The following is a 27,256-nucleotide window of genomic DNA, read 5'->3' on the forward strand; positions in this document are numbered from 1 at the left end:
CCTAATAGTTAATAGCTAAGCTTGTGTAGACCTAAGAGTGTTGTGGTCACACCATGTGGAGCGATCAAACTTTCTGGTTGCCTCTACAACACACTCAGGCAGTGCATTCTAGATCCTGATCATTTACTATGTGGAAAAAGCTATTTTGTTGCTTTTGCCTATTCCTTTAAATATGTGCCCTATTGCTCTTAATCTTACTGTGAGTGGCAACAGTTTCTCCTTATCTATGCTATCCAGACCTCTCATTTTTAATTTGATATGCCTCCCCATTCTCTTCTCAGCTTGCTCTTCTAAGCAGCGCACAGTGCTAGTTTCTCTAATCTATATTCATAAGGTGAAGTTTCTCATCCTTGGCAGCTTCTCATAAATCTCTTTGTCCAATGCTCATACAGATTTCCTAAAGTATGGAGTTCAAAACTGGATGCAGTACTCCAGCAGAGGTCAAACTAGTATCTTTTACAAGTTTAGTATAGCTTTCTTTCTCTATGCCTATGTATACTTTATTACCCATGGTCTCAACCTCTTCTTTAATGACTAGTTCACTCAGTTCCTGCATCTCCTTTTGAATTGTACCCTTTCATTTATTTGTCTCTCTATTTTTGTTCTTATAAAAATGCAATATCATTCATTTTTCTATATTGAACTGTTGTCTATTCCATCAACTTGTCTGTCTTTTCAAAGTTTTATACTTTCCTGATCTCATTTCACAATGTTTCCAAGTTTCAAATATTCTGCAAATTTTGATCTGTATGTCCATGTCATTTATATGTATCAGGAAATGCAAGGGTCCTGCAGATCTGCAGCACAGACCTTCTCCAGTCCAAAGAATATCTATTAACTCCCACTTTGTGTCTTGGCACTCAGCCCATCGATCTCCCAGACCTTTCTATTCCCTGAGTTATCACTTTGCTCATAATTGTTGTGTGGCACTCTAATCAAGTCCCTTTTATAGGTTCACTAACATCGCATCAACACCATTACCCTCATCAACTCTGTTACATCTTCAAAACAAAAAGTCACATCATTTGTGTATGGTTTCCTCTTAGGAAATCCATACCGGTTTTCCTTTATTAACACACTTCAGTGTGGTCATTCATTTTATCCGCAATTATTATTTGCTGAAGTTTCTGTACAGCTGACATTAGACTGTTTTGTAGTTTTTGGACTTCTCTTTACATCTTTGTTTGAATAAAGATGTGATACTTGCTGTTCTCCAACCCTCTGGTACCACCCCTGAATCTAAGGAAAACTGAAAATCTATGGTAAGTGCATCTGGACTTTGCACTTGCAATTCCCTCTGTACCCATGGATATATCTCATCCAGTCTCGTTGCTTTATCAGCTGTTAGTTCAGACAGCCCATCCAATATCTTTTCATTATCAACTGTAATTTCTTGTAGTGACTGAATTAACCCATTTTTCTCCATAGCCTGTGCAACATCATTTCCTTGGTAAAATTGAAAAGCAATCGTTAACTCTTTAACCATGCCCCACCTCTAGACATAAATTTTTAATCCTTAATTGGCACTGTGACCGTTTTATTATTTTATGACCCTTTTATTACTTATCTGTCGATTTGAATATTGTTACATTTCCTTTTATGTTGGCTGCCATGTTCTTTTCATACACACTGTTTACTGCTCTTTTAGAATCGTAGAATCCCTACAATGTGGAAACAGGCCCATTGGCCCAACAAGTCCACACTGTCCTTCTGAAGAATGACCCACCTGGATCCATTCTCCTACCCTATTACTCTACATTTAACCCTGACTAACGCACTGCATCTACACATTCCTGGAGGTGACCCACAGCAGCAGAATCCGATTGTTGGGAGCGTTGGTGCCCCTGCTGGTGCTTCAGCAAACTGCAGGACAATGTGAACCTCCATCTGTACTCTAGGCAGGGAACGGCCTCTCCCCGGTATGGACCCGCTGGTGCTTCAGTAGGTTGGAGGAATTGCTGAACCCCTTCCTGCACTCAGGGCAAGGGAAAGGCTTCTCCCTGGTGTGGACCCGCTGGTGCTTCAGCAGGGAGTAGGAATCTCTGAAGGCCTCCCCGCGCTCAGAACAGCTGAAAGGTCGTTCCCCAGTGTGGGCGTACTGGTGGCAGTAGGAAGGAGGAATTGCTGAATGCCTTCCCACATTTGGGGCAGGGGGAAGGGCCTCTTGCCAGTATGGACCTGCCGGTGGTCCGGCAGGTGGGAGGAACGAGTGAAATCCTTCCCACACTGAAGGTAGCTGAAAGGCCTGTCAGCCAAGTGGACCTGCTGGTGCCTCCGCATTGAGTGGGAATCGCAGAGGGCGTTTCTGGACTCGGGGCAGCTGAAGAGCCTCTAGCCAGTGTGACTGCGCTGATGAGTCTCCAGGGCAGATGGGACACTGAAGCCATTCCCACAGTTGCCACACGTCTGCAGTTTCTCTACGGGGTAAGATTCCTGGGGTTTTCCATGGCCATAACTTCAGCTGCGCACAAACGTTCTTTGAGTTTTCACCTTCCTTCTGGACCTTCAATAGTCAGCATGATCTCAGTTGTATTTTCTACTTGTTGGTTATTAGCACTTTTTAAAAAATGTGTCATCTTAATTACAGTGTTTTTTATCATCCAGGTACTGCTGAATTTGGCTTCTGTACCTCCTTGTATGAGGAAAATACCTTGACTGTATACACATGATTTCAACCTTGAATTTTGCCCATTGTTCTCTGCAACATTTCCTGCTGATCTTTAGCTCCAATGTATTCAACTGAACTCTATTCTTCGCCCATTGAAATAAAAGGAAATTACTGATGCCGCTAGAGATTTGAAATAATATCAGAGGCCAGTGTCTGCTAACACTCGGAGTCATTTACAACTGTGCATGTGGAACAGTGGAGGGGGTGAGGCTGGGCAGACTGATGGAGAGATTAGCACAGGCACAGACACAAAGATGATTGGGAGGGAGAGGGGACACCACCTCTGTCTCCTTCACCACCTTCCATCATCCTTCACGTGTATCCTGCCCTCACCTCTCACTTCTCTCCCTATCACTTCCCACATCTGAGGGCCCTCGCATCAATCACCTCCCACTGCCCCTACCCAGCAATCACTTTTGACTGCCCCCAACCCTCTCACCTGCACTTCGCCCACCAAAACTCTGCCCTCATTCAGCTGCCCTCCTCTCCCATCCCATCGGCTCCCTCTTCCCCACACCCAACCCCAGAACGCTACTTTTAAATGTTCTTTCTACAACTTGGCTTTCCGCTTCTCCAAACTGTAAAACCTGCAATTACGCACTGTTGTGATTTATCTCCAGTTCTTTTGAAATGGGTATTATTTCAGTCATTCTGCTATCCAGTAAGCTGAGGCATTGGAACTTGAACCACCTTGAGTTAGTCACAGCACTAATTAAGAAATAATTTGAATAATGTGCGAGGACTCTCCTATCATTAATGAATGTGTTCTTCCATTTTCAATGCAGGAATCAAAGTTTAAAGAGACTGGAGTAATTACCCCAGAGGAGGTAAGTCTGAAGAATTTGTTTAGCCAAGCTGTTTAGAAGAGGAAGCCCTTTCTCTCGTTTTTGAGTGGATGATCTTAACTGTAATAAGTGTTGATTCTAAGTAAAGGACAAGCTGAATCATGGACCACTTTGATTCAAGTGACTTTTGGTCAAAATTCCCAACCTGTGCGCAATGATATTATATATTGTATAAGACTCTCTGGTGCGGCCGCATCTGGAGTATTGTGTGCAGTTTTGGTCGCCATACTATAGGAAGGATGTAGAGGCACTGGAATGGGTGCAAAGGAGGTTTACCAGGATGTTGCCTGGTATGGTAGGAAGCTCGTATGAGGAAAGGCTGAGGCACTTCGGGCTGTTTTCATTGGCGAAAAGAAGATTTGGGGGGGCTTGATAGAGGTGTACAAGATGATTAGGGGTTTAGATAGGGTTGACCATGAGAACCTTTTTTCCACATATGGAGTCAGATATTACGAGGGGGCATAGCTTTAAATTAAGGGGTGATAGGTATAGGACAGATGTTAGGGGTAGATTCTTTACTCAGCGAGTCGTGAGTTCATGGAATGCCCTGCCAGTAACAGTGGTGGACTCTCCCTCTTTATGGGCATTTAAACGGGCATTGGATAGGCATATGGAGGAAAGTGGGCTAGTGTAGGTTAGGTGAGCTTGGATCGGCACAACATCGAGGGCCGAAGGGCCTGTACTGCGCTGTATTTTTCTATGTTCTATATAATAGAACTTCCCTTCCTCAGTCCACATGCTGGCAACAAACCTGTTATCCTAATTTTCAGCTAACTCTAAACTTTTCTGTTTGACAGAATATTTAATGAAACCTTGAATTAAAAATATATTCTTTTGATAATGGTGTGATTATGAAAAAATACCTGGAAAATCTGGACTATACATAACACGCATACATACTAGAACGCAAATGGTACCTGTAGACTGGAGGATAGCTAGTTATTTTGTTAGTTAAAAAGAAAACAACCAGGAACCTTTAATCTGGTTAATTTAGTGCCTCTTATTCCTGGTAATAAAACATGGTGGAATCTTTTTCTCAAAGATGTAACCGATAAACACACCAGTGGGCGGCACGGTGGCACAGTGGTTAGCACTGCTGCCTCACAGCGCCAGAGACCCGGGTTCAATTCCCGACTCAGGCGACTGACTGTGTGGAGTTTGCACGTTCTCCCCGTGTCTGCGTGGGTTTCCTCCGGGTGCTCCAGTTTCCTCCCACAGTCCAAAGATGTGCGGGTCAGGTGAATTGGCCATGCTAAATTGCCCGTAGTGTTAGGTAAGGGGTAATGTAGGGGTATGGGTGGGTTTCGCTTCGGCGGGTCGGTGTGGACTTGTTGGGCCGAAGGGCCTGTTTCCACACTGTAAATCTAATCTAATCTAATCTAATCACACAGTATAAACACACTCAAAGTAGAAAAGATTTCAATAGCACAGATATCAAAACTGAAAGTCATGCTTGACCAATCTTTTTAAATAATTTTGAAGGAGTAATAAAGGTGGTACATAACTATGATCTAGTTTGATTTTCAAACGTCCTTGATAAGATGCTTTGCAGTTAATTCTTGATTAAGATCAGAACATCTGGATTTAGACAAAGATAGAATAGATCCGCAAAATAGAAACACGATAGGAGTTCACGGCATTCACTCATGCAAAAGGTGGGAAGTGTCGTTGTACAAAGATTTGCATAGATATCATATATTTTGTACTAATGATTTACATGGGAATTTTTCTCAATGTCTTGGACAACATCAAATCATAGTTACTGTGTTGTGATGAGGATTCATAACATATTGTTTAGGAACTTGAGTTCTAAAGTGGAGGCAAATGACTTTTAGAAGATTGCAAGAAATCATGTTACTTCAGATGAATGAATAGTGAGCCAACTGTTAAGATAACTTAGGATGTTTGCTGACTTAGGTTTTACAACTGAGAGAAAGAGAAATGAGTCCAGAAGCAATTTCATTCAGAGAGAAGCAAGGTGCATTAGAAAGAAGAGGTCCTTCACAGTAGAGATGCTGTTTATTGACAGTAAATGCAATTAGGGCTAGGGAAAAAGTCCTGAGAGGCTTAGAGAGCCAGAAGTACAAGACTGTGTATGTACTTTAGATATCTTATAGAGCTGTTGAAGATATGAGATTACAGAACCCATATGGGCTGAGTTAACTGCTTATTTTAGAGTCTTATCAGCACTGGCAGCAACTATGGAGAGAAATCAGTTAACTTTTCAGGTTCAGTGACCCTTCCTCAGAACTCCTAGTCTACAGTATATTTTTCTGTTGTCACTTTGTCGTAGTTCCCCCTCTCTCTCTGGAACTCAAGCTTGTTAGTAGTTCTAATTCTTTTTTCTTGTCCTCTCTTCATTTCAATTCCGACTTAAGGCTAATTTCTCTTGATTCATTTTTTTTTCATTTCTAACGGAATCTCAGCTAATGTTTGCAGTGATACGCCACTTTCAAGTTTCCCTCCTCTTAATTCAAAATAATGAGCAATTACTTTAAGCATCTAACCCTTTCAAGGACCTGATTTTATTTCTACTTGCAACTCACCTGTTCTTAGACTAGCCCTCGTTAAAGACTTCAAATAATCCACTGTTATACCATCTACCTGCAGTAAGCCAAGGCCATTTTTAAATTCCAACCCATGTAAAGTACTTCACAATAACTCCTGTTTTGATGCCCAGTGTCTCCACGCACTTGTATCCAAAGATTCATGGATCCCTTTCTGATTTAAAAAAAAAATTGAATCTATAAGAAGCTTATGTTTGATATGATCCCAGCTGATGGCAATACTAAACAAGTAATATCCCAGAACGAGAACTGATTTTAATTTTAAGTGACATAAGTTGAATTTTTACTTATGTTCACTGTGGAGATCAGATCCTGAACATATTCATGAGAAGCTGCCAATGTATGTTTAATTTAAAAAAAACAAAAGGTGTTTATTACACAAAAGAGAAATAGTCAAACTATGTTATACCAACCTATTATTTTGAAACTCTTATCAGAAATATTAAAAAGATTCAACTTTTTTATCACAACAGTCTTAGACCCTAAGCTTTAGTGAGTTTATCCCGAAAGGTTTATTTTTGTTAAATTTATGCACTTTTTAAAAAATGCCTTGATTAGAAGATATGAGAATATTTCCACTTGTAGCGAAGCCAGAACTAAGGGTGAAAAGAATAAATGGATATTGTTGATTGTGTAGAGAATAAAACCGAAAATTGAAGAGCAAAAGGGGGCATGAAAGAATGCTGATGGGCAAGATTATGGAGAATCTCCCGATATTTTTTAAAAAGTTTTTTAAGGGGAAGAGAAGAACCATGCAAAGAGTAGGACCCATTATTGACCAAGGGGCAATATGTGCGTGAAGCTGGAGGGTATTAGCAGAGTGTTAAATGAGTACTTCACATCTGTCTTTACTCAGGAGAAGGATGCAAATGCAGACTTTGAGAAGATGGACAGTGAAGTTCCTGAACAGATTGATGGAAGAAGTGAGGAGATGTTGGAGGTTGTGCCAGGTTTGGATGAGTTGGATCCTGCTGTGGGAGATGAGGGACATAATAATAAGAGCCCTGATCCAAATTTTTAAATCATCTCTGGCCACAGGGGGATGTGTCTGAGGATTGGAGACAGTTCGAAACAGACGAAGGAACAAGATTACCAGTGTCAGGGAAATGTTTGGAGAAAATGCTAAAGGACAAAATTTAGTGTGGAGAGATAAACTTGATCAGAGCATGATTCTGTTAGAGGGCGATCACGTTTAACAAAACTGGTTGAACCTTTTGAGGAGATGGCCAAGTATGTAGATGAGGATAGGACAGCTGATGTAGACCATATAGATTTCAGAAAAACAGTTGATGCAGTCCTGCATGGGAAGCTGATTGGGTAACAGCACATGGAATCCAGGGTAATTTGGCAAGTTGGCTCCAAAATAGGCTTAGTGGCAAGAGACAGAAGTTGGTGGTAGAAGGCTGTTTCTGTAATTGGAGTCGGGTGTACAGAACTTTGGTTCGAACACAGCTGGAGGACGGTGTACAGTTCTGATTACCAGATGATAGGAAGATGTGATTGCCTTGGAGGAGGTGCAGAGGACATCCACCAGAGTGTTGCTTTGGATGGAGCATTTCAACAATGAAGAGAGTCTGGTAGGTTTGGGTTGTTTACTTCAGAGCAGAGAAGATTGAGGGGGGACCTGATAAAAAGTATACAAGATTGAGGAGCATGGACACAGGGAATAGAATACAACTGTTGACCTTATTTGAGTGGTCAAGACTAAGGAGGCATACTTTTAAAGTGAAAGGCAGGAGGTTTGGAGGGGATTTGATGAAAAATATTTACCCAGAGGGTAGTGGAAGTCTTGAATGCACTGACCTGGAGGGTGACCTCACAACCTTTAAAAATTACCTGGATAAACATTTGAAGTATCTTAACATTCAAGGTGGTAGGTCTAGTGGGGGAAAGTGGGATTAAGGTAGTAGTAGTGTTTTTATGGCAGCACAGACTCGATGGGCTGAAGGGCCTCATCTGTACAGTATGATTCTATGATCATTTGAAAAAGTGGTTTGTTTCTGTGCTTTAGATTCATTGTCACCTCCTTTAACCTGATGTAGAATATTTTTCTAATGTATCTTGGATAGTGTAGCTTTGGACAAGATATTTCAGTAGTTAGTGAGTTTTAAGATTTGTAGTTTAGGTTGAGGTTTTGGATGTAGGCTTGCTCACTGAGTTGGAAGGTTCATTTTCAAACGTTTCATCGCCAGACTAGGTAACATTTGTCCGGAGGCTCACTGAAGATGTTACCTGGTATGGTGACGAGCTGTCTGAAAATGAGCCTTCCAGCTCAACAAGCATACGAGCATCCATATTTCAGTGATCATGTAACAAATCATAGACATTATTCACCTTCAAAGGGAAATCTATAAGTTTATTTCTAAAATGTTGTTAGTGGAATACTTTGTGCTGAAGATTGCTTTTGTACTTCTCAGTATTTCTTTGATAGTCAGATAAAGAAAGGGATTACTAAATTCCTCTTCTATTGTTACAAATCTTAAAACATTCAGGAAGTTAGCACTTAAGTTTGTAACCTCTCTTGGTTGAGTTATTTGGGAAAAAAAACTCCTTTTCTAATACACAACCAGAAATTACTGGTGAAACTCAACATTTCCTTTTCTAATATACTGGTTAGAATGCTTTGGGAATTTGCGTTATACCTTGAAAATTTTGTGAAATGATTAATACTTGTTATCTTCTGGATATTTGCTTCTGACTGTGTTCCAACAGGCTATTAAGTTTAATCCTTGAAGGAGAATACATTTGTGACAGTTTTCCAAAAAATGATTCTAAATTCAAATCTCTCTCATGGGAGCTTGTTGTAAAGAATTTTGCATGTCACCTTTCAATTGGTCAGAGTGCTCCTTAGTTATTCAAATAACTGTGTAGAAAAATATAGGCATTCTCAAAATACTGGAGAACAAAGCATGATTTCCTTTTTCCCAGTTCAATATACTTAATTTTGTGGATATCCACTTTCTTTTTATCTTTGCAGTTTGTGGTAGCTGGAGATCACCTGGTCCATCACTGTCCCACCTGGCAATGGTGAGTGAATAATGGATTGTGAAAATTTAAAGTAATAAATGAAAACTGAAACCTACATCTAGAACAAATGAATCTCTTTGAGTCTCTAATTCTGCATAACATGTACAGTAAAATTTGTCATATGCAACATTTACCTGGAACGGGGTCGGGTGGTGGGAGGAGGTGTGTGGTTCGAGTAAACCTAAAATGCCTGTCACTGGGTGAACACTATCTAATGTTATGTATTATGGGTGATCAGATAGAGCTTTATGATGTCTTGAGGGATTTAAAATATTATACCATTGTCATTACCAGAATTGAGAACCACAAACGTGCATGATTGTGGTGCCAGCATCACTAATAATTTCAGTTTTAGCTAGTCAAGCTAACTGTACTAACGTGATTGTTCCAAATTATATTAATGATCTGTTAGGATACAGATTCAGGAAATCAGAATAGAGAATATTGCCATACAATGTGCATGTTAGAGGTTGTTCACCTTTAAAGGGAAATCAATAAGTTTATTTCTAAAATGTTGTTAGTGGAAGATTGTTTAGGTATTTCTCTGATAGTCAGATGAAGTAAGGGATTGTTAAATTCCACTTGTTACAAATCTTAATACATTCAAGAAGTTATCACTTAAGTTTGTAACCTCTTGTGATTGAGTTACATGGGAAAATAAAAATCATCAATGGCCAAATGAAGTTTGTCGCAGGGAGATAATTGGTAGAACAATCTAGTTGATACAGTGCTGAATAGCACAGATTTGACTACAACTTGCAGCATGAAACGTCTGTTTAATCGAATGGATGAGCTTATGCTGTGTAAAAGCCTTCTCTCGCATCCATTCTCTAACCTGATAAATGTGATTCATTCTCAGTCATGTTTATCTAATTTTCCTGAAATGCATCTATACTAGCAACCTTTACTGCTCCTTGTTGTAAGGCATTCTGTGTTCTAAGTATTCTTTAGGTAAAGAAGTTTCTCCTGAACTTCTCATGAGTTTATTAGTGACTGTCCTTAGATCTTTGACCTAACTCTGGTTTCACCTTGTTGGTGAAACCTTCCTCTTATTGTAGACCTTTTGGCAATCCAAACATATTATATCTTTATCTAATCTTCATGGTACTGCTTTAGGTTGAGCAAGCATTGTCATCCATTTTAGATTCCATGCTGATTTAAAACTTTGTTTCCAGATGTTGTTCTATTAAACCTTTTGAAGATTCTATTATCGTTCATACCACTGACTCAGCTAATTACTTTGGTTCCCGAGATTGTTCCATCTCCCCTCCAATTATAGACATCTTACAGTTTTCTGGTGCTGTTTCTTTTCTAATAAGTATGGTAGTGTACACATGAGCTGGTGCTTCTGCTGTCCTTCTCCTAACTTTCCAATGTATCTGGATGCAATCCATCTAGACCAAGGGTTTTTATCATCTCTGTTTGATTATTTCATCAATTATCTCTGCTTTTTTGTTTTAAATGTCTTTTTCTTTCCTAACCTCATATATCCCAACTTAGTTCCCCGGCTAAACAATGAGACAAATTTGATAATGCTGCCCGTTTTGCTAGAATTATGAGAGTCTATCCCTGTCCTTTTGTTTTGCTTTTAGTGATTTGAAGATTCCTAACTTTTTTATTTTCGAAGTTAATTTTACTTTTTCATTTCCCGTTGTTTCTTTAGCTTTATAGAATTATAGAATCCTTACAATGTGGAAGCAGGCCATTTGGCCCAACAAGTCCACGTCGACCCTCCGAAGAGTATCCCACCCACACCCATTCCCTTACCACTCTATATTTCCCCAGGCTAATGCATCTAACCTACACATTCATGGATACCATGGGCAATTTAGCTCAGCCAATTCACCTAACCTGGACATCTTTGGACTGAGAAAGGAAACTGGAGCATCTGGAGGAAACCCACGCAGACAGTGGGAGAATGTGCAAACTCCACATAGACAGTCGCCCAAGGCTGGAATCGAACTAAAGTTCCAGGCACTGTGAGGCAGCACTGCTAACCACTGAGCCACTGTGCCACATCTCTCTCTAACCTTTCTTTTGTCAGCTTTTCATTTGTTGTCTTGCACAGACTATGATAATAACTTAAATGAAGGGACTAAGTGGCATCTACTCAAACTTGCTGAATACACAAAACTAATTGCAAAAATAAGGTGTGAGGAAATCATACTGTATAAAGCAATATAATGTTTTCATTGTGGCCTCTTTCCACTTTTCTTCCCATGTCCGTCCTTCCTTTTCCAAGTTCCTTTCCACTTGCTTTGAGATATTCTGTATCTCTCTTATTTTCTAGCACACAAGCAAAACATCCTTCTGGACTCCTGGATGCAACTGTATAGACAACATAGGACAAAATCTAAAACACTAGTTATTGAATTTCCTCTTTCCCCATTTGAACTGCATCCCATTCTATAATTCCATGGTTAGTATTCTTGCCTGTATAATAAGCAATGTTTATCTTTGTCCTTGCATGTAGCAAATACAATGTATCTGTTGCACAGGACCAGTGTCTGCACAATCTCCTTCTTTATGGCACCGTATCTTTCCTGATCCTGTTGAATACCAGTCTCACACTCCTCTTCCTGCACATCTGGGGAAAACCATCCAAAGATTCCTCTCTTTCCCTTATCATCACAGTGTCTCTAACTTCTATTGCAGGTCAACAACTCTGAGTTGCTTCTTGAGTGTCATTGTTATACTCTGATTTCTTGGATTTTTGGGTCACAAATTCAGGGAACCAACATTAGATCTCTTAAGTTAGGGTTGATCCAATGAGAATCCTGTGTGACCCTGCCATGATTATTTAGGAAGGGGAGGATCAATGATTTTAAAATATCTAATGGATACATCTAAGGAGCTGGAAGAAATGGCATTAGCTTGTCACTCAGGTTAAAATGGCAAACTCTGATTCAACAATAAAACTTTGAGTGGTTTCACAAAGGAACTAATAAGCAATCAGGCCACTGGTCGACTGAAGTAATTTGAGACCAGACCAAGTCCCAGGGATGAATCTTTAGCATTCCACTTCTGTCGATGAGGAGGCCATTTTCATTTGCAATCGAACAGAAAAACCTAGTTTGTCTTCAAAAAGTATGTAGCCCAAAGGAAGTGTTAATGCAACTTGTCATTTTAATTGATAAATATAAAATGATAAGGACAATTTAAAATGAAATGATTATTATCTGTATGCTATTGTTTTTTTGCAGGGGAACTGGGGAGGATGCCAAAGTCAAACCGTACTTGCCCAAGGATAAACAGTTTATGGTGACAAGAAATGGTACCAGTGTTTTCATTCTAAATCAATTAATTATACCTTTTTCACTCAGTCATAATACATTAATGTGAATTAGTGTATCTTTTCAGTTTAAAATATTGCTGAACATCAGGTGGTTTAGTTGTTCACTGTGCAAATATACTTTATATTTTAATATGGTTAAATGGTCTACATTTTAATAAATAAAGCTATAATCTTGTGTAGCTTTAAGTAGAGGAAATCTACAGTGCTGCTTGTATTGTTTCACAAAGTTTTTTTTTCTATTCCCATATAGTTCCTTGCTATAAGCGTTGCAAACAGATGGAATATTCTGATGAATTTGAAGCAGTCATTGAAGAGGATGATGGTGATGGGGGATGGGTGGATACTTACCACAATTCAGGTATCAGAATAAAAAAAATCAAAAAAGGACCTTTAATTCTAAAATTGTCAAGAAATATTACTCTTCTAACTTATTAAATGGTTTTAAAAAATAAATGTAGATCAGAGCCAACTGAGTAAATTCTAGACCGTTTCTGTGGTATTTAGGCTGGGCATATTTATTTATATTCACAAAGTAGTAAGATTTCTGGAAAATTTACTTTTCAGCTAATTTTGCACAAAATTATAAAAGAATTGGTAAATTGCAGCTTCTTGAACTACTCTATAGCCACTTGTTTTCCTTGCTCGTAAACTGTGACTTAATCATTTACCTTAGAATTTAAAGATATTTGTGCCTTTATTTGTTCCTACATTGGGTTTCCCTTACTGATAGGTTTTGCAGTACTGGGATTATGTACCAGGATTTGAACTAATTAGTTTATCTGAGGATTTGCTTTGCTTTTAAGAGCAAGGATAATGAGAATGATTGAAAATGCTACCTGAAAAAGTCAGGTGACCTGAATTATACAGTAAATGGCAGAACCTTAAGAAGCATTGGCATACAGAGGCATCTGGGTGTACACGTCCACAGATCCCTGAAAGGAGCAACACAGGTGGATAAGGCAGTCAAGGTATACAGAATGCTTGACTTCATCAGCATTGAATATAGTGCAACTTATGTTACATCTGTATAAAATTTCAGTTCGGCCACATTTGGAATATTGCATGCAGTTCTGGTTGCCATGCTACAATAAAGACATGGATTCTTTAGACAGGTTGTGAAGAAGTTTTATCAGGTTGTTGCCTGGTCTAGCGGATTTTAGTTATGAAGAGAGGTTGGATAAATTCTGAAAGGACTGAGGCTGAAAGGCGACCTGATAGACATCAACAACATTTATGACAGGCATAGTTAGGGTGGATAGTGAAAGGCTTTTTTTTCCAGGGTAGAAGGGTCACCTACAAGAAGGCACAGGGTCAAAGTGCAAGAGGGAAAGTTGAGGGGAGAATTTGGGGAAAACCTTTCATGCAAAGGGTGATTAGTGCCTAGAATGCACTGTCTGTGGAGGTGGTGGAAGTAAACACATTAAGATATAAGGCATATCATGATACATGATTGGGAGGTGAACAGATGGATATAAACCACATGGGGCAATAAGTAGTTGGTCTAAATTGGCACAGGCTTGGTGGGCTGAAGAGCCTGTTCCTGTGCTATAATGTATTGTATAAACTTCATGTCTGAATTCTTGTTGAGACAATTGTAATAACTCTAAACCTGTCTCTCTTCATGTATAACCTGACTTAATATGAAGTAAATATTTTAGAAATTATTTTGTTCTTATGCATTGGAAATGTTGATAGACATTTCACAACTGCATTTTTCTGGCGTTGACAGGTGTTGCTGGATTGACAGATTCTGTCACAGAGATTACTCTAGAAAGCAAAGACAACTCAAAGTGTATAGGTGGCAGCACATCCTGTATGGATGATAATGATGAAGACGATGATGGAGAAGCTGCTGATATGGAAGGTAATAGCACTGCTATACTCTTAGTTCTCAGTAACAGTCCATTTGAAATACTCTAATCTTTATGGGTTCCCTGACTCTCATTCATTCCCTCTGTGTGAATCACTCTCTGACTTAAATATACTCATTTACCGAGGCTTCCTGGCTCTTGAGAGAAATGTCTCTTTGTTTCATTTCAGACTGTCACCTGTTTTTTCTCAACTCTTCAGCCAACGAACGTACTGCCACAGGGAGTGGTTGAAATGAATAGTATAGATGCATTAAGGGGAAATTAGTATAAAATAGTAATTTATTGTAACTTGTACTTTCACACAAAAGCTGTGAAAAATGTTTAAATCACCATACGATGACGCCTATATTAATAACAAGACATAGACAAGATAAGCTGATGGCGAAAGAAAGGAATGGATTTGGATGAGATCAGATGGAAAAAGGCTTGGGTGAATCATAAAGATTGACATGGACTGGTTGGGCTGAATGGCCTGTGTCTCTGCCATGTAGCCTACAAAATGTGATATAAAATCTACCCTATCAAGTCACTTAAACTTGTGTCTCAATCAGAAACATTTATTATTCTTAACTCTAGGGATTTTGGGGCCAGCATGTGGGATTGCCCAATCTGTTTTCATTGGATCATCTTCATGCTCAGAACAAGTATTTGTTTCACTTCCTCTAAGACCAGTATGGCATGCATTGCATAAGGAGACCTAAATTGTACACGAGCTCTGGATGTGGTCCTCCCAAGACCTTGAGAGAATACAAAGAGAGTTATGCCTCATTTACACTAATAATTTTGGAACAAAGTCTAATGTGCCATTTGTTTTTCTAATTGTTTCATACAAGGTCTCTAATTTTATGAATGAGTTGGAAAGCATTGATGGAGAAACAATTTTTCGAGAATTTAAAGCCATGAGCCATTATTAGAAAATAGGCGTATAGCTCGGAAACAACTTAGGTCCAACTCATCTGAGCTAACCAGATATCCCAATCTGACCTAGTCCCATTTGCCAGCATTTGTCCCATGTCCCTCTAAACCCTTTCTAACCATATATCCATCCAGATGCCTTTTAAATGTTGTAATTGTGCTCAACTCCACCACTTCCTCTGGCAGCTTGTTGCAGAAGTGTACCACTGTTTTTTTTTCTGCATGGAAAAGCTGCTACTCATGTTCTTTTTAAATTTTTCCCCTCTCAACTTAAACCTATGCCCTCTCTAAGTTTGGAGCCCCCCCCACCCCAACCCTGGGAAAGAAGACCTAGGCTATTCACCCTATCCATGCTCCTCATGATTTTATAAACCACTATTAGGTCACCCCTCAGTCTCCAAAACTCCAGGGAAATTAGCCCCAGCCAGTTCAACCTCTCACATAACTCAAATCTCCCAATCACAGCAATATTCTTGTAGATCTTTTCATGTTTCACAATATCCTTCCTAAAGAAGGGTGACCAGAATTGTACATAGTCCTATACAGCTGCAAACTGACATCCCAACTCCTGTACACCATGCACAGACCAATAAAGGCAGGTGTGACATATGCTTTCACCAGCCTGTCTACCTGAGACTCCACTTTCAAAGAACTATGCACCTGCACCCTCAGATATCTTTGTTTGACAACACTCTCCTGGGACTGTACCATTTTTACTGTGTAAGTCCTGCCCTGATTTGCCTTTCCAAAATGCAATGCCTCACATTTATCTAAATTAAACTCCATCGGCCACTCCTTGGCCCATCTGATCAAGCTCCCTTTGTATTCTGAGATAACCTTCTTCACAATCCACCAATTTTGGTGTCATTTGCAAATTTACCTCCTATATTCACACCCAAATCATTTATATATGATGAAAAGCAGTGGACACAGCACCAGTTCTTGTGGAACTCTACTGGTCACAGGCCCTTTGTCTGCTATCTTCAAGCCAATTTCAAATCCAATTAACAATCTCTAAATTCAAAAGAGAAATGAGGGGAAATGCATTTACTCAGCAACAAGTTTTTAATTTGCTCGTGGGACATAGGCGTCACTAGGTGGGCAGGCGTTTATTGCCCATCCCTAGTTGCCTTTGAGAAGTTGGTGGTGAGCTGTGGGACTGTGGAACTTTCCCTCACATGAACGTGTTGAGACAAATAACTTGGGTGCTTTCAAAAAGTAAGTAGGTGAGTACTGGTTGGGAAAGGGAAGTGAAACATATACTGAAATGGGAATAGAATGGAACGCGACTTTCATAAGGTACCAGACTCTTTTGTGGGAACTTATGAATATCTTCTAGAATTCTGTACAAATTAAATACATAGAAATTCCCTGGTTTACTACTAGTCAATCCTGATATCCATATTTATGCATTTGCAAGCAGGAGCCACTTGTCAACAAACAGGCATGTAAACCTATTGAGACCATTGTTTGGTCTCAAGAGATCAGTTAACCAGGCAGGCATCCAAGATCAACCTGGGGCTTTTCTAATTGCTCCGTACAATTTATTTTTGTGGTAATACATCAGAGCAGCTTAAATAATGTATTATCTGACTACATTCTTTTGTTAAAAGGGAAACTGATGAATGGGTTCTTGCAATACTCCATTGAGACCAAATTTAGCAGCAGTTCAGTTTTGTTATCACTGATTAATAACGACTTGCTCAACAGTAATGGAGTGGAATTTTACTTAGAATCTATAGCTGCTAGGATTTCTTCATTCCTTCTCATTAGGGGAACAGTCTGTCAACAGTCTGTAGTTGACAAAAACTGGCATTATGATAGCTGTGTGAGAGGGTTATAGAGTCATAGAAATGTACAGCATGGAAACAGACCCTTCGGTCCAACCTGTCCATGCGACCAAATATCCCAACCCAATCTAGTCCCACCTGCCAGCACCCGGCCCATATCCCTCCAAACCCTTCCTATTCATATACCCATCCAAATGCCTCCTAAATGTTGCAATTGTACCAGCCTCCACCACATCCTGTGGCAGCTCATTCCATACACATACCTCCCTCTGCATGAAAAAGTTGTCCCTTAGGTCTCTTTTATATCTTTCCCCTCTCACCCTAAACCTATGACCTCTAGTTCTGGACTCCCTGACCCCAGGGAAAAGACTTTGTCTATTTAACCTATCCATGTCCCTCATGATTTTGCAAACCTCTATAAGGTTCCCCCTCAACCCCGACGCTCCAGAGAAAACAGCCCCAGCCTGTTCAGCCTCTCCCTGTAGCTCAGATCCTCCAACCCTGGCAACGCCCTTGTAAATCTTTTCTGAACCCTTTCAAGTTTCATAACGTCTTTCCAATAGGAAGGAGACCAGAATTGCGGTTGTTAATAAGTTAAACATTACAGTAGATTTTGGTTCTTTCTTTCGTACTTTATTCCCTTTGAAGTGCTGCTTAAAAGCTATCTCTTTGACCAAGCTTTGTATCAGTTGCCCTAGTGTATCTTCATTAAGTTTGATGTCCAGTCTTGTCTGACAACACTCCTGGGGTCATTTTGCAATATTAAAGTTTAGCTGCACATTGGTAATGCGGGAGTTGAGATAAACAAAAAATATGGAATTATCTCAAAATTATCGCACTTATCTGATTAAATTCTGTTGCCTGCTCAGTACCCTATTATTTGTTATTACTAATTATCAGCCATATACTAAACAGTGCTGAGTACTTATTGTTTATTGAACTGTGGCCTATTATTTGTGGTTCTTGTGTTGCTATTTCAGTTTTGGTTTTTGATTGCCCCAGCTGACACATAATTTTGAGCATAAATCTGTGGGTGAAAATAAAATTTTATCCAGTGATCTATGCTATTACATACCTTCAGCGGCAATTTAATGATTATATTGTTAAATCAGTGTACAGTTTGTTTTCTTGTTCTAGCGTCTTAGTAAATTTTCCTTTCTTGCAGCCTATGAAGAAAGTGGATTGTTGGAAGAGACAGATGATGTAAGTTACAAATTGCTACAATGTTTAAAGCAAAATATGTTTTAATTGCCCTCTTCAGTTATTTGCTGTTTGTTTGAACTTAGAATTGATGTTTCAGGAAAAGTAGTTTGGAAACTTCATATTTGTGTTAAATGCAGAAACTTATGCACCTGAAGTAATATGGTCTCACTGTTTCATGACACTGGGGAATTTTGAGATGGGTGGCATAAATAGCAATAAAGAAGCCCACTATTTAGTTTTGGTTGATAATTTGGATATTCCAGTATGTACTGCTTCCAGGAGATCCAAACAGTAGAAATGATTGCAGCACTTGAAACACATTGGCCTTTGGGATCTCATGACAGTAATACAGAGAAATATCAGGCCAGCCCAGAAAAATGGTGCAAATGTTTTTGTTGAACCTCAAAGGGCCAAGACCGTAATAATTAAAGTTATCAGTATCCAGTTAACCCAACAACCTTTACATTTTAATCATTCATTCATGAGACGTGGATATTTCTTCCTAGGCCATAGTTTATTGCCCATCCTTGGAGATGGTGGTAGTGCACTGCCCTCTTAAACCCTTGCAGTCTTTTAGATATAGAGGTATCCAGTGTTGTTAGAAAACAAGTTCCAGATTTTTGTCCCTGCGATTGTGAAGGCATGGCGATATAGTTCCAATTCAGGATGGTGTCTGACTTCAAAAGGTGATGGTGTTTCCATGCAGCTGCTACCATTATCCTTTAGTGGTCACAGTTTTGAAAGGTGTGGCCAAGGGAGACTGGGTGAGTCACTGCATTGTTGTGGTTCTGTTCGCCGAGCTAGAAGTTTTTGCTGCAAACGTTTCGTTCCCTGGCTAGGGAACATCATCAGTGCTATTGGAGCCTCACAGGAGGCTCCAATAGCACTGATGATGTTCCCTAGCCAGGGAACGAAACGTTTGCAGCAAAAACTTCCAGCTCGGCGAACAGAACCACAACAACGGACACCCGAGCTACAAATCTTCAACCAGACTTTAGTTACTGCATTGTTACTTGGTAACACATTAGCCCAACCCTGAACATTGTCCCAGATCATGCTACATATGTACATGACTGCATCAATACCCAAGAAGTTGTGAATGGCATTGAGCACAGTGCAATCATCAGTGAGAATTCACACTTCTGACCTTATGTGGGAAAGGAAGTTGTAACTCAAACATGCAAATATATGAATTTGTTCTTTTGACTGCTCAAGCCTGATCTGCCATTCATTAAGATCATGGCTGACTTGTTTGTGGCCTCAACTCCACGTTGACACTTGGTCTCCACAATTGAGTCACAGTGTCTTTCACTTGTGGGAGATTATCCCATATTTTTACCCTTCTACAAATTATTTCATAAACACATTGGCAAGTTGTTTTAGAGCACGACAACTCTGTACAAAAAAAAAGCACTAATATGTAACCTAACTGTTTTCTCACTTTGTATTGATGCCCCGACAGGCACAGCCCAGTCCACCATGCCTATTTGGCTCCAATAACTTAACTTGAACTAATCTAACACCTTCATTATTTTAATGTACTAAATTAATTCCCTTTAGAAATGATCATTACTGAACACTTACGAGTTGTGAATATTATATGCAGGACTGATGACATTTCATGCAGGCATAGATTGCTTTATTGTGAGGAGTCGTAAATAGGATCCTGCAAAATAACCATCAAACACAATTTTGAAAATGTACACTCTCAGTCAAAGTTAACTTCCCTGTGCAATTGGCATATATTGAGAGCAAGTTGAATAAATTAATTATGATTCCAGTGTACAAAAAAAATTAAAGATTACTGGTTTGCACTTTTGAAAAATGTATTAAACTCTTGAACCGATTGTACTTTTTTTTTAAACTATGTGCCATTTTTCACATTAAAATATTTTTCTCATTCCCAAGTGCCATATAATACCAATGGCTGCATTCAGTAGAAGCGCAAGAGGGACTAAAGAAAATTACAATCAGTGGGGATATGATACTGAGTAAATTTTGGAACTGTGGATTGATACGCCATTGGGTTTAGATGGACTTCATCCTAGGGTTATACAGTGAGTGGCTAGTGAGATAGTTGATGTGGGCCACTTGGCTTAACATCTGTCCAAGGATAAATGTTTGTAGCTATTACTGAATATTATAGCAGGGCACTTGCTTAATAATCTTGAATTTATCCAAAGTCAGTATATTTTTGTGAAAGTGAAATCATGTTTAACCAATTTATTGGAGATGCTTGAGGAATTAACATTTTGTGGAAATCTGTTCTTAGATTTCCAGAATGGTTTTGGTAAGGTGCCGCATCAAAGATTATTGTGGGAAATAAAGGCATATGGTGCAGGGGATAACATTGGTATAGATAAGAAAATTGAGTAGCTTACGTGAAAGTGTCTTTATCTGATTGGCACAATCTAGACTGATGTACTACAGATAGCCTCAACATTTTACAATTTATATAAATGACCGGAATGAATAAACGGAAGATGTAGTTATCAATTTGCTGATAACACAGAAGTAGGTAGAAACTTAAGTTGTGAAGTGGACATAAGATGCCCACAAAAGATGTAGATAGTTATCAGTGTGGTAAATAGAAAATAATGTGGGAAAATGTGAACTTGTCCATTTTGATAGGAAGATTTAAACGAAAGCATTCACTAAATAGTGAGAAATTGTCACTCTGCATACTAGAACATTTAAATCTCTATGCATCTCAAAGGGCAAAAAACTAGTATGGAGATGTCCAGCAAGTAATTAGAAAAGTGAATTTGTATCGTTTATTGTGAAGGTCATTGAATACAAAAGTAGGAAGAATATCCTTCAATCTTACAATGCACTGGTGAGGTTAAATCAGGAGTACTGTGAGCAGTAGTTTTTCCTTTAAGTTAGGAGAAGGACTATTAAACTAATAACAAGTAGGCAGTTCCACTGATGGGGATAGGTTAGACAGACTGGTCTTCCATTGGTTGGAGTTTAACAGTATGGAGGGATTTGATTGAAACTTTAGATTCTGAAAGATCTTGACAGGGTAGATATAGACAGAAGGTTTTGGGAGAGTCTATAACTAGGGGTTACAGTTTAAAAATAAGATGCACTCCTTTAAAACAGTGAATTTTTCTTTAGTCTCTGGAATGCCTTTCCTGAAAAGGGTGCGAAAGAAGAATCCATGAATGTTTTTCGGACAGAGGCAGATAGATTCTTGATAAGCAGCTGAGTGGAAGGTTATCAAAGCAGATGGGAATGTAGATTTGAGATTATAAATAGATCCACTATCAGCAGCCAAATGACCACCTCCTGCCCTTGTTCGTATGTTCATATCATTACTAATCACCATCTAACATTCAAATAGATGATCTTATTGCTGGTCTGTGTGATTGCCAGGCAGTAAAATGTCTCGTGTTCGGATATTTTTCTTGTAAAGGAAGGTTAGAGTTTGCCCTAGCTTATCCCTAGTCATCGAGTCATAGAGATGTACAGCATGGAATCAGACCCTTCGGTCCAACCTGTCCATGCGACCAAATATCCCAACCCAATCTAGTCCCACCTGCCAGCACCCGGCCCATATCCCTCCAAACCCTTCCTATTCATTTACCCATCTAAATGCCTCTTAAATGTTGCAATTGTACCAGCCTCCACCACATCCTGTGGCAGCTCATTCCATACACGTACCACCCTCTGCGTGGAAAAAGTTGCCCCCCTTAGGTCTCTTTTATATCTTTCCCTCCTCATCCTAAACCTACGCCTTCTAGTTCTGGACTTCCTCACCCCAGGGAAAAGACTTTGTCTATTTACCCTATCCATGCCTGTCATAATTTTGTAAACTTCTATAAGGTCACCCCTCAGCCTCCGCCGCTCCAGGGAAAACAGCCCCAGCCTGTTCAGCCTCTCCCTGTAGCTCAGATCCTCCAACCCTGGCAATGTCCTTGTAAATCTTTTCTGAACCCTTTCAAGTTTCACAACATCTTTCCAATAGGAAGGAGACCAGAATTGCACGCAATATTCCAACAGCGGCCTAAACAGTGTCCTGTCCCACTGCGACATGACCTCCCAACTCCTGCACTCAATACTCTGGCCAATAAAGGAAAGCTTACCAAACACCACCTTCACTATCCTGCAACTCCACTTTCAAGGAGCTATGAACCTGCACTCCAAGGTCTCTTTGTTCAGCAACACTCCCTAGGACCTTACCATTAAGTGTATAAGTCCTGCTAAGATTTGCTTTCCCAAAATGCAGCATCTCGCATTTATCTGAATCTGTCACTTCTCAGTCCATTGGCCCATCTGGTCCAGATCCTGTTTTAATCTGAGGTAACCCTTTTCGCTGTCCACCACACCTCCAATTTTGGTGTCATCTGCAAACCTATAAAAGTCTCATGCTCTACCGACTGAGCTAGCCGGGCCTCACACTTGCTAAAGATAAATTAAATTACACCGTGTGGAAACAGGCCCTTCGGCCCAACAAGTCCACACCGACCCTCCGATGAGCAACCCACCCAGACCCATTCCCATACATTTACCCCTTCACCTAACACTACGGGCAGTTTAGCATGACCAATTCACCTAACCTGCACAGTTTTGGACTATGGGAGGAAACAGGAGCACCCGGAGGAAACCCAGACACTGGGAGAATGTGCAAACTCCACACGGTTGCCTGAGGCGGGAATTGAACCCGGGTCTCTGGCGCTGTGAAGCAGCAGTGTTAACCACTGTGCCACCAAGGACTGTTTTCTTTATGAAAATGACACGTGACTGTAAAGATTAGGCTAATTGAGAAAGAAAGTAAAGTTTAATTGAATTAAAATGTTACTCTAGCAGTATTACAATTTGGATTTGAATAAGCAATCATTGAAATATGATCTTCTTGTAAACTGTTTGCTCTAGGCAACCCTGGATACGAGCAAGATAGAAGCGAGCAAGCCCAAAGCAGATGCTGTTGGAGAGGATGGAATTCTTCAGACAAGAACTTATGATCTATATATTACTTATGACAAGTATTATCAGACACCCAGGCTTTGGTTGTTTGGTTATGATGAGGTAAACAGGTAGTGTCTTATCAATCATTGTTATGTAAAGGGATTTGTATTTTACAATTGTTTGTGAGCTTTATTTTCTTGAACATTATATAGTGTTTAATGGTTATATTCGAGAATTAGATTAGATTACTTACAGTGTGGAAACAGGCCCTTCGACCCAACAAGTCCACACTGACCCACCGAAGCGCAACCCACCTATATCCCTACATTTACCCCTTACCTAACACTATGGGCAATTTAGCATGGCCAATTCACCTAACCTGCACATCTTTGGACTGTGGGAGGGCACCAGAGTACTCGGAGGAAACCCACGCAGACACGGGGCGAACGTGCAAACTCCACACAGTCAGTCGCCTGAGGTGGGAAGAAGCCTGAGCAGGAGAAGCCTTCATCAGGGGCTTATGCCCGAGACGTCAATTCTCCTGCTCCTCGGATGCTGCCTAGCCTGCTGTGCTTTTCCAGCACCACACTCTCGACTCTGATATCCAGCATCTGCAGTCCACACTTTCTCCTAGTATAATGGTTATACCAAACTCTATTATTTTAATTATGATACAGATTTGTCATACGTGATTAATGTATGTAAAACCATAATCAACCATTTGGCATGTTCCTATTTTCAGCAACGACACCCACTGACTGTAGAAGAGATGTATGAAGACATTAGCCAGGACCATGTCAAGAAAACAGTGACAATTGAAAATCATCCCCACTTGCCCCCACCTTCAATGTGTTCTGTTCATCCATGCAGGTATTCATTTGTAATTTTCAACAGTCTGCTAATTAATTTGGGAATTACGGATTTATCAGTGTTGATTAAAAAGTAACTTTTAAAACACCTGATCTTCAACAATATTGATAATCGGAGTTATTCAAGGTTAAAAATAAATACTTAAGATAAACAATCTACTGTACTTGCAGGGCAATATTGGAATACAGGTTGACTTCTAAATATCTTTGCAGTTATGGAAATGTGAATATTTATTCATCAAATGTGTAATGTACAATCAATAGTTGGGCTGGCCTAAAAGTGAGTTGGAGAAAATGGTGGATATTCTGGAATTCATATTTCTCAACTTCTTTTTGATGAATTAATTGTCAAGTAATGTTGGTCATGAATGTAAGCGCATCCACAGTAAAATATTCAGTAGATTTGCTTACCCCTTTGGATTTTCCTGACTACACCTTATTTGCACTTCAAGTACAATCAGTTTATGTATTAATCTCTTCCATTTGAGAAAAAAGCAAGGAGGAAGCCATTGTGATTGTAGTTGCAGAGCTAGGCTATTGCTGAATGCACTAAGTTCTAGTAGTATCTTTAATGAGGAATGTTATTTACTTTAAAAAATAGTCTACGTATGTAGGGACACTCTGGTGCAGTTGTAATTTCCTTGCCTGTAAGCCAGGAGGCCGAGATTCAAATCCCACCTATTCCAGAGATGTGTAATAACATTTCTGAACAGATTGATTTGAAAATAAATAAATTAATCTACATTGTGTGAGATTTGTGGTGCAGTGGTGGTGTCCCTATCTTTTGAGCCAGCAGATCCAGGTTCAAATCCTAAATGCTTCAGTGATGTGTAATGACATCCCTAAACCGACTTGATTAGAAAATATTGAAATTTACTTTATAGCGGCCTTATGCTTTAGTGGTGGTGTCTCTAACTCTGGGATAGGAGGCCTGAATTAAGTCCCAGCCATTCCAGAGTTGTATGGTAATCTATCTGAACAGGCTGATGAAAAATAGTTAAAGCTACATGAAAGGGTCCCTTGCAGTGCAGTGGTAGTGACCCTAACAGCCCAGAGGTATGTCATGAAATCTCTGAGCAGGTTGATTTTAAAAATAGCTAAATCTACACACTGTGGCAAAGTGGTAATGTCCTTATCTTTGAGCCAAGAGGTCTGTGCTCAAGTCACACCTGCCAGAAATAACATCCTTGAGCAGATCATTTAGAAAATATAAATCGAAATGAAAAGTGCACTGCTGTTTGAATTCTGGTAGTGATTTGCTCATTCTCTGTGGGCATGTCTGATTACTTGCCTCACCTCTTCCTGAGAGTTTAAGTGTCAGTTAAAACCAGGAAAAAACTTCATCCTTCTAGGTACCTTACAAAGCATTTCAGTGACTAAAACTCCCTGTCCATTTCTGGAAAAAATAAAAATTCTGAAGTTTTGTTTCAAGCTTGGACTTTGGTGTTAAGAGTTTACAAAGGAATTGTTCCTACCATCTACTTGTAACTTGAAGACCATTATTTCAGGACTGTATCATGTCAGAGAATAGATAATCATGGGTTGTAAAAGCTAAAGAAAATAGATGCCCTATGTGATAACTTTTAAAATCAGCAATTTTTAAATTTTGCAAAAGGACAAGCTTTAGGCTGGCCAAGTTTATTCACCAAAACGTCAGTATATCTTTCTAAAAGTTTTAAAACTTCATTATTGGCTATTGTCTCTTAAAGCTAAAGACCCTGATATAGTCTGTTATCAATTTCTTAAAATCAGTTTCTATTAGGAATCTGTGAAGCTTAAACTCTAGACAGTTAAATGAAAAGCCAATGGCATGCAGCTACAATGAAGAAGAGTTATCAACTATTGTCGGTAGGGTGTTTGGTTGGTGAGGCTGGGCATCCAGAGGGGGTAAGATCATACACCATGGAAAAGGAAGGGATTAGTGATAGAGCACAACAGTATGTAGATGGAAGACTGCTTTGAGGCATGTTTGGGGAGGGGCGAGGGTGGAAGAGAGCGTGCTGTTGTTCATTCTAGCTCCCAAGGAGTGCTGGAAAAGGCATTTCACTTGTGGAGCCAGCAGCTGCTGCATCTCTATCACTGCTTTTTCAGTGTGTCCTGTGCTTCCACAGCAGATACTTGTGTTACACAAAGCCCACCGCCATAAAAGTGGGAATGAGCACATAAACTTCAGATTAGAGTTGTGGGCTGACCATTTTTAACGCTTTCGTGCTGATCATGGGGAAAGTGAGGTTTAATGTTAACACCAAAATGCCCTTTAATGAAATAATAGAATAAAGTAGTCAAAATACCAAAATACTTCCCAAAAATGCCCTATTGTAAGAAGTTATTTTACTGTTTATAATCTAACAGTTCTCATGCACTTATTTAACGTTCCAAAAGCCATACATTTTGTAGAAGAATGTGAGAAATAAAAGCAGGGGCCCTAGGTTCAGCTTAATGATCGTATAATTGATCTACTGGGTTTTGAGAAGATTTGTAGCTCAGCTTGAGGTTCTGGATGTAGGTTTCCTCGCTAAGCTGGAAGGTTCATTTTCAGATGTTTTATCAGCTAACTAGGTAACTCAGCGAGCAAACTACACCCAGTTGATCAACCTCCATTTCACCTACTACTTCCATCTCCATATCTCTTAACTTTATTAGCATTCATGGAGGCTGGTACATTTACAACATTTAACCGGCATCTGGATGGTTTTATGAATAGGAAGAGTTTAGAGGGACATGAGCCAAATGTTGGCAAATGGGAGTATATTAATTAGGATATGTGGTCAGCATGGACGAATCGGACTAAAGACTCTGCTTCCTGTACAACTTTGACTCTATATGTTTTGAACAAATCCATTGCTTGAGCATCAACAGCTCCTTGAGGTAAAGAACTCCACAGGTTTAAAACATTGAGTGAATCTCTTCTCATCTCAGTCCTAAATGCCCAACAATTTGTTCTGCAGTTGTGTCCCCTAGTTCTTGACTAGTAATCATCAAGAAGTACCAGATGATGGACCCCTTTCAAATTGGAATAGTAATTATGGATCCACTCGCTTCTGAGTTAAATCTGTATTATGAAGGAATTTCATGCAAGAAAACATTTAAATAAGACAGCTATTTACATCCAGATATCTGTGAAGTGGCCACCTGCTTTTCACAGCAGTCTCTCTGTCATTAATGTGATGTTTAACCATCACTGCAAGATTGTACCTTTGTTACTGGTGTTTCCCCAATAATGTTGTGAAACAAAGCACGCTTTCACCAGTGCGGTCATAGGGCATTTCTGTTTCTGGTTTTCCACGTGAGCAAC

The 27,256-nt window shown here is 39.6% G+C and overlaps 1 protein-coding gene across 1 annotated transcript in view; it reads left to right on the forward strand.

The window, feature by feature from the left end:
* The window catches only part of atg3 (autophagy related 3), a 36,961-nt gene that overhangs the window by 4,107 nt on the left and 5,598 nt on the right, over positions 1 to 27,256 (forward strand). Inside the window, exons 2-9 of the mRNA XM_060833568.1 lie at positions 3,454 to 3,495; positions 9,058 to 9,107; positions 12,311 to 12,381; positions 12,653 to 12,760; positions 14,132 to 14,266; positions 18,144 to 18,181; positions 23,060 to 23,212; positions 23,835 to 23,962. Coding sequence (XP_060689551.1) covers positions 3,454 to 3,495; positions 9,058 to 9,107; positions 12,311 to 12,381; positions 12,653 to 12,760; positions 14,132 to 14,266; positions 18,144 to 18,181; positions 23,060 to 23,212; positions 23,835 to 23,962 — 725 coding nt within the window. The remainder of the gene's footprint in view (positions 1 to 3,453; positions 3,496 to 9,057; positions 9,108 to 12,310; positions 12,382 to 12,652; positions 12,761 to 14,131; positions 14,267 to 18,143; positions 18,182 to 23,059; positions 23,213 to 23,834; positions 23,963 to 27,256) is intronic.

Source organism: Hemiscyllium ocellatum, chromosome 12 (genome assembly GCF_020745735.1).
Source record: "Hemiscyllium ocellatum isolate sHemOce1 chromosome 12, sHemOce1.pat.X.cur, whole genome shotgun sequence".
Classification (NCBI taxonomy): Eukaryota; Metazoa; Chordata; class Chondrichthyes; order Orectolobiformes; family Hemiscylliidae; genus Hemiscyllium; species Hemiscyllium ocellatum.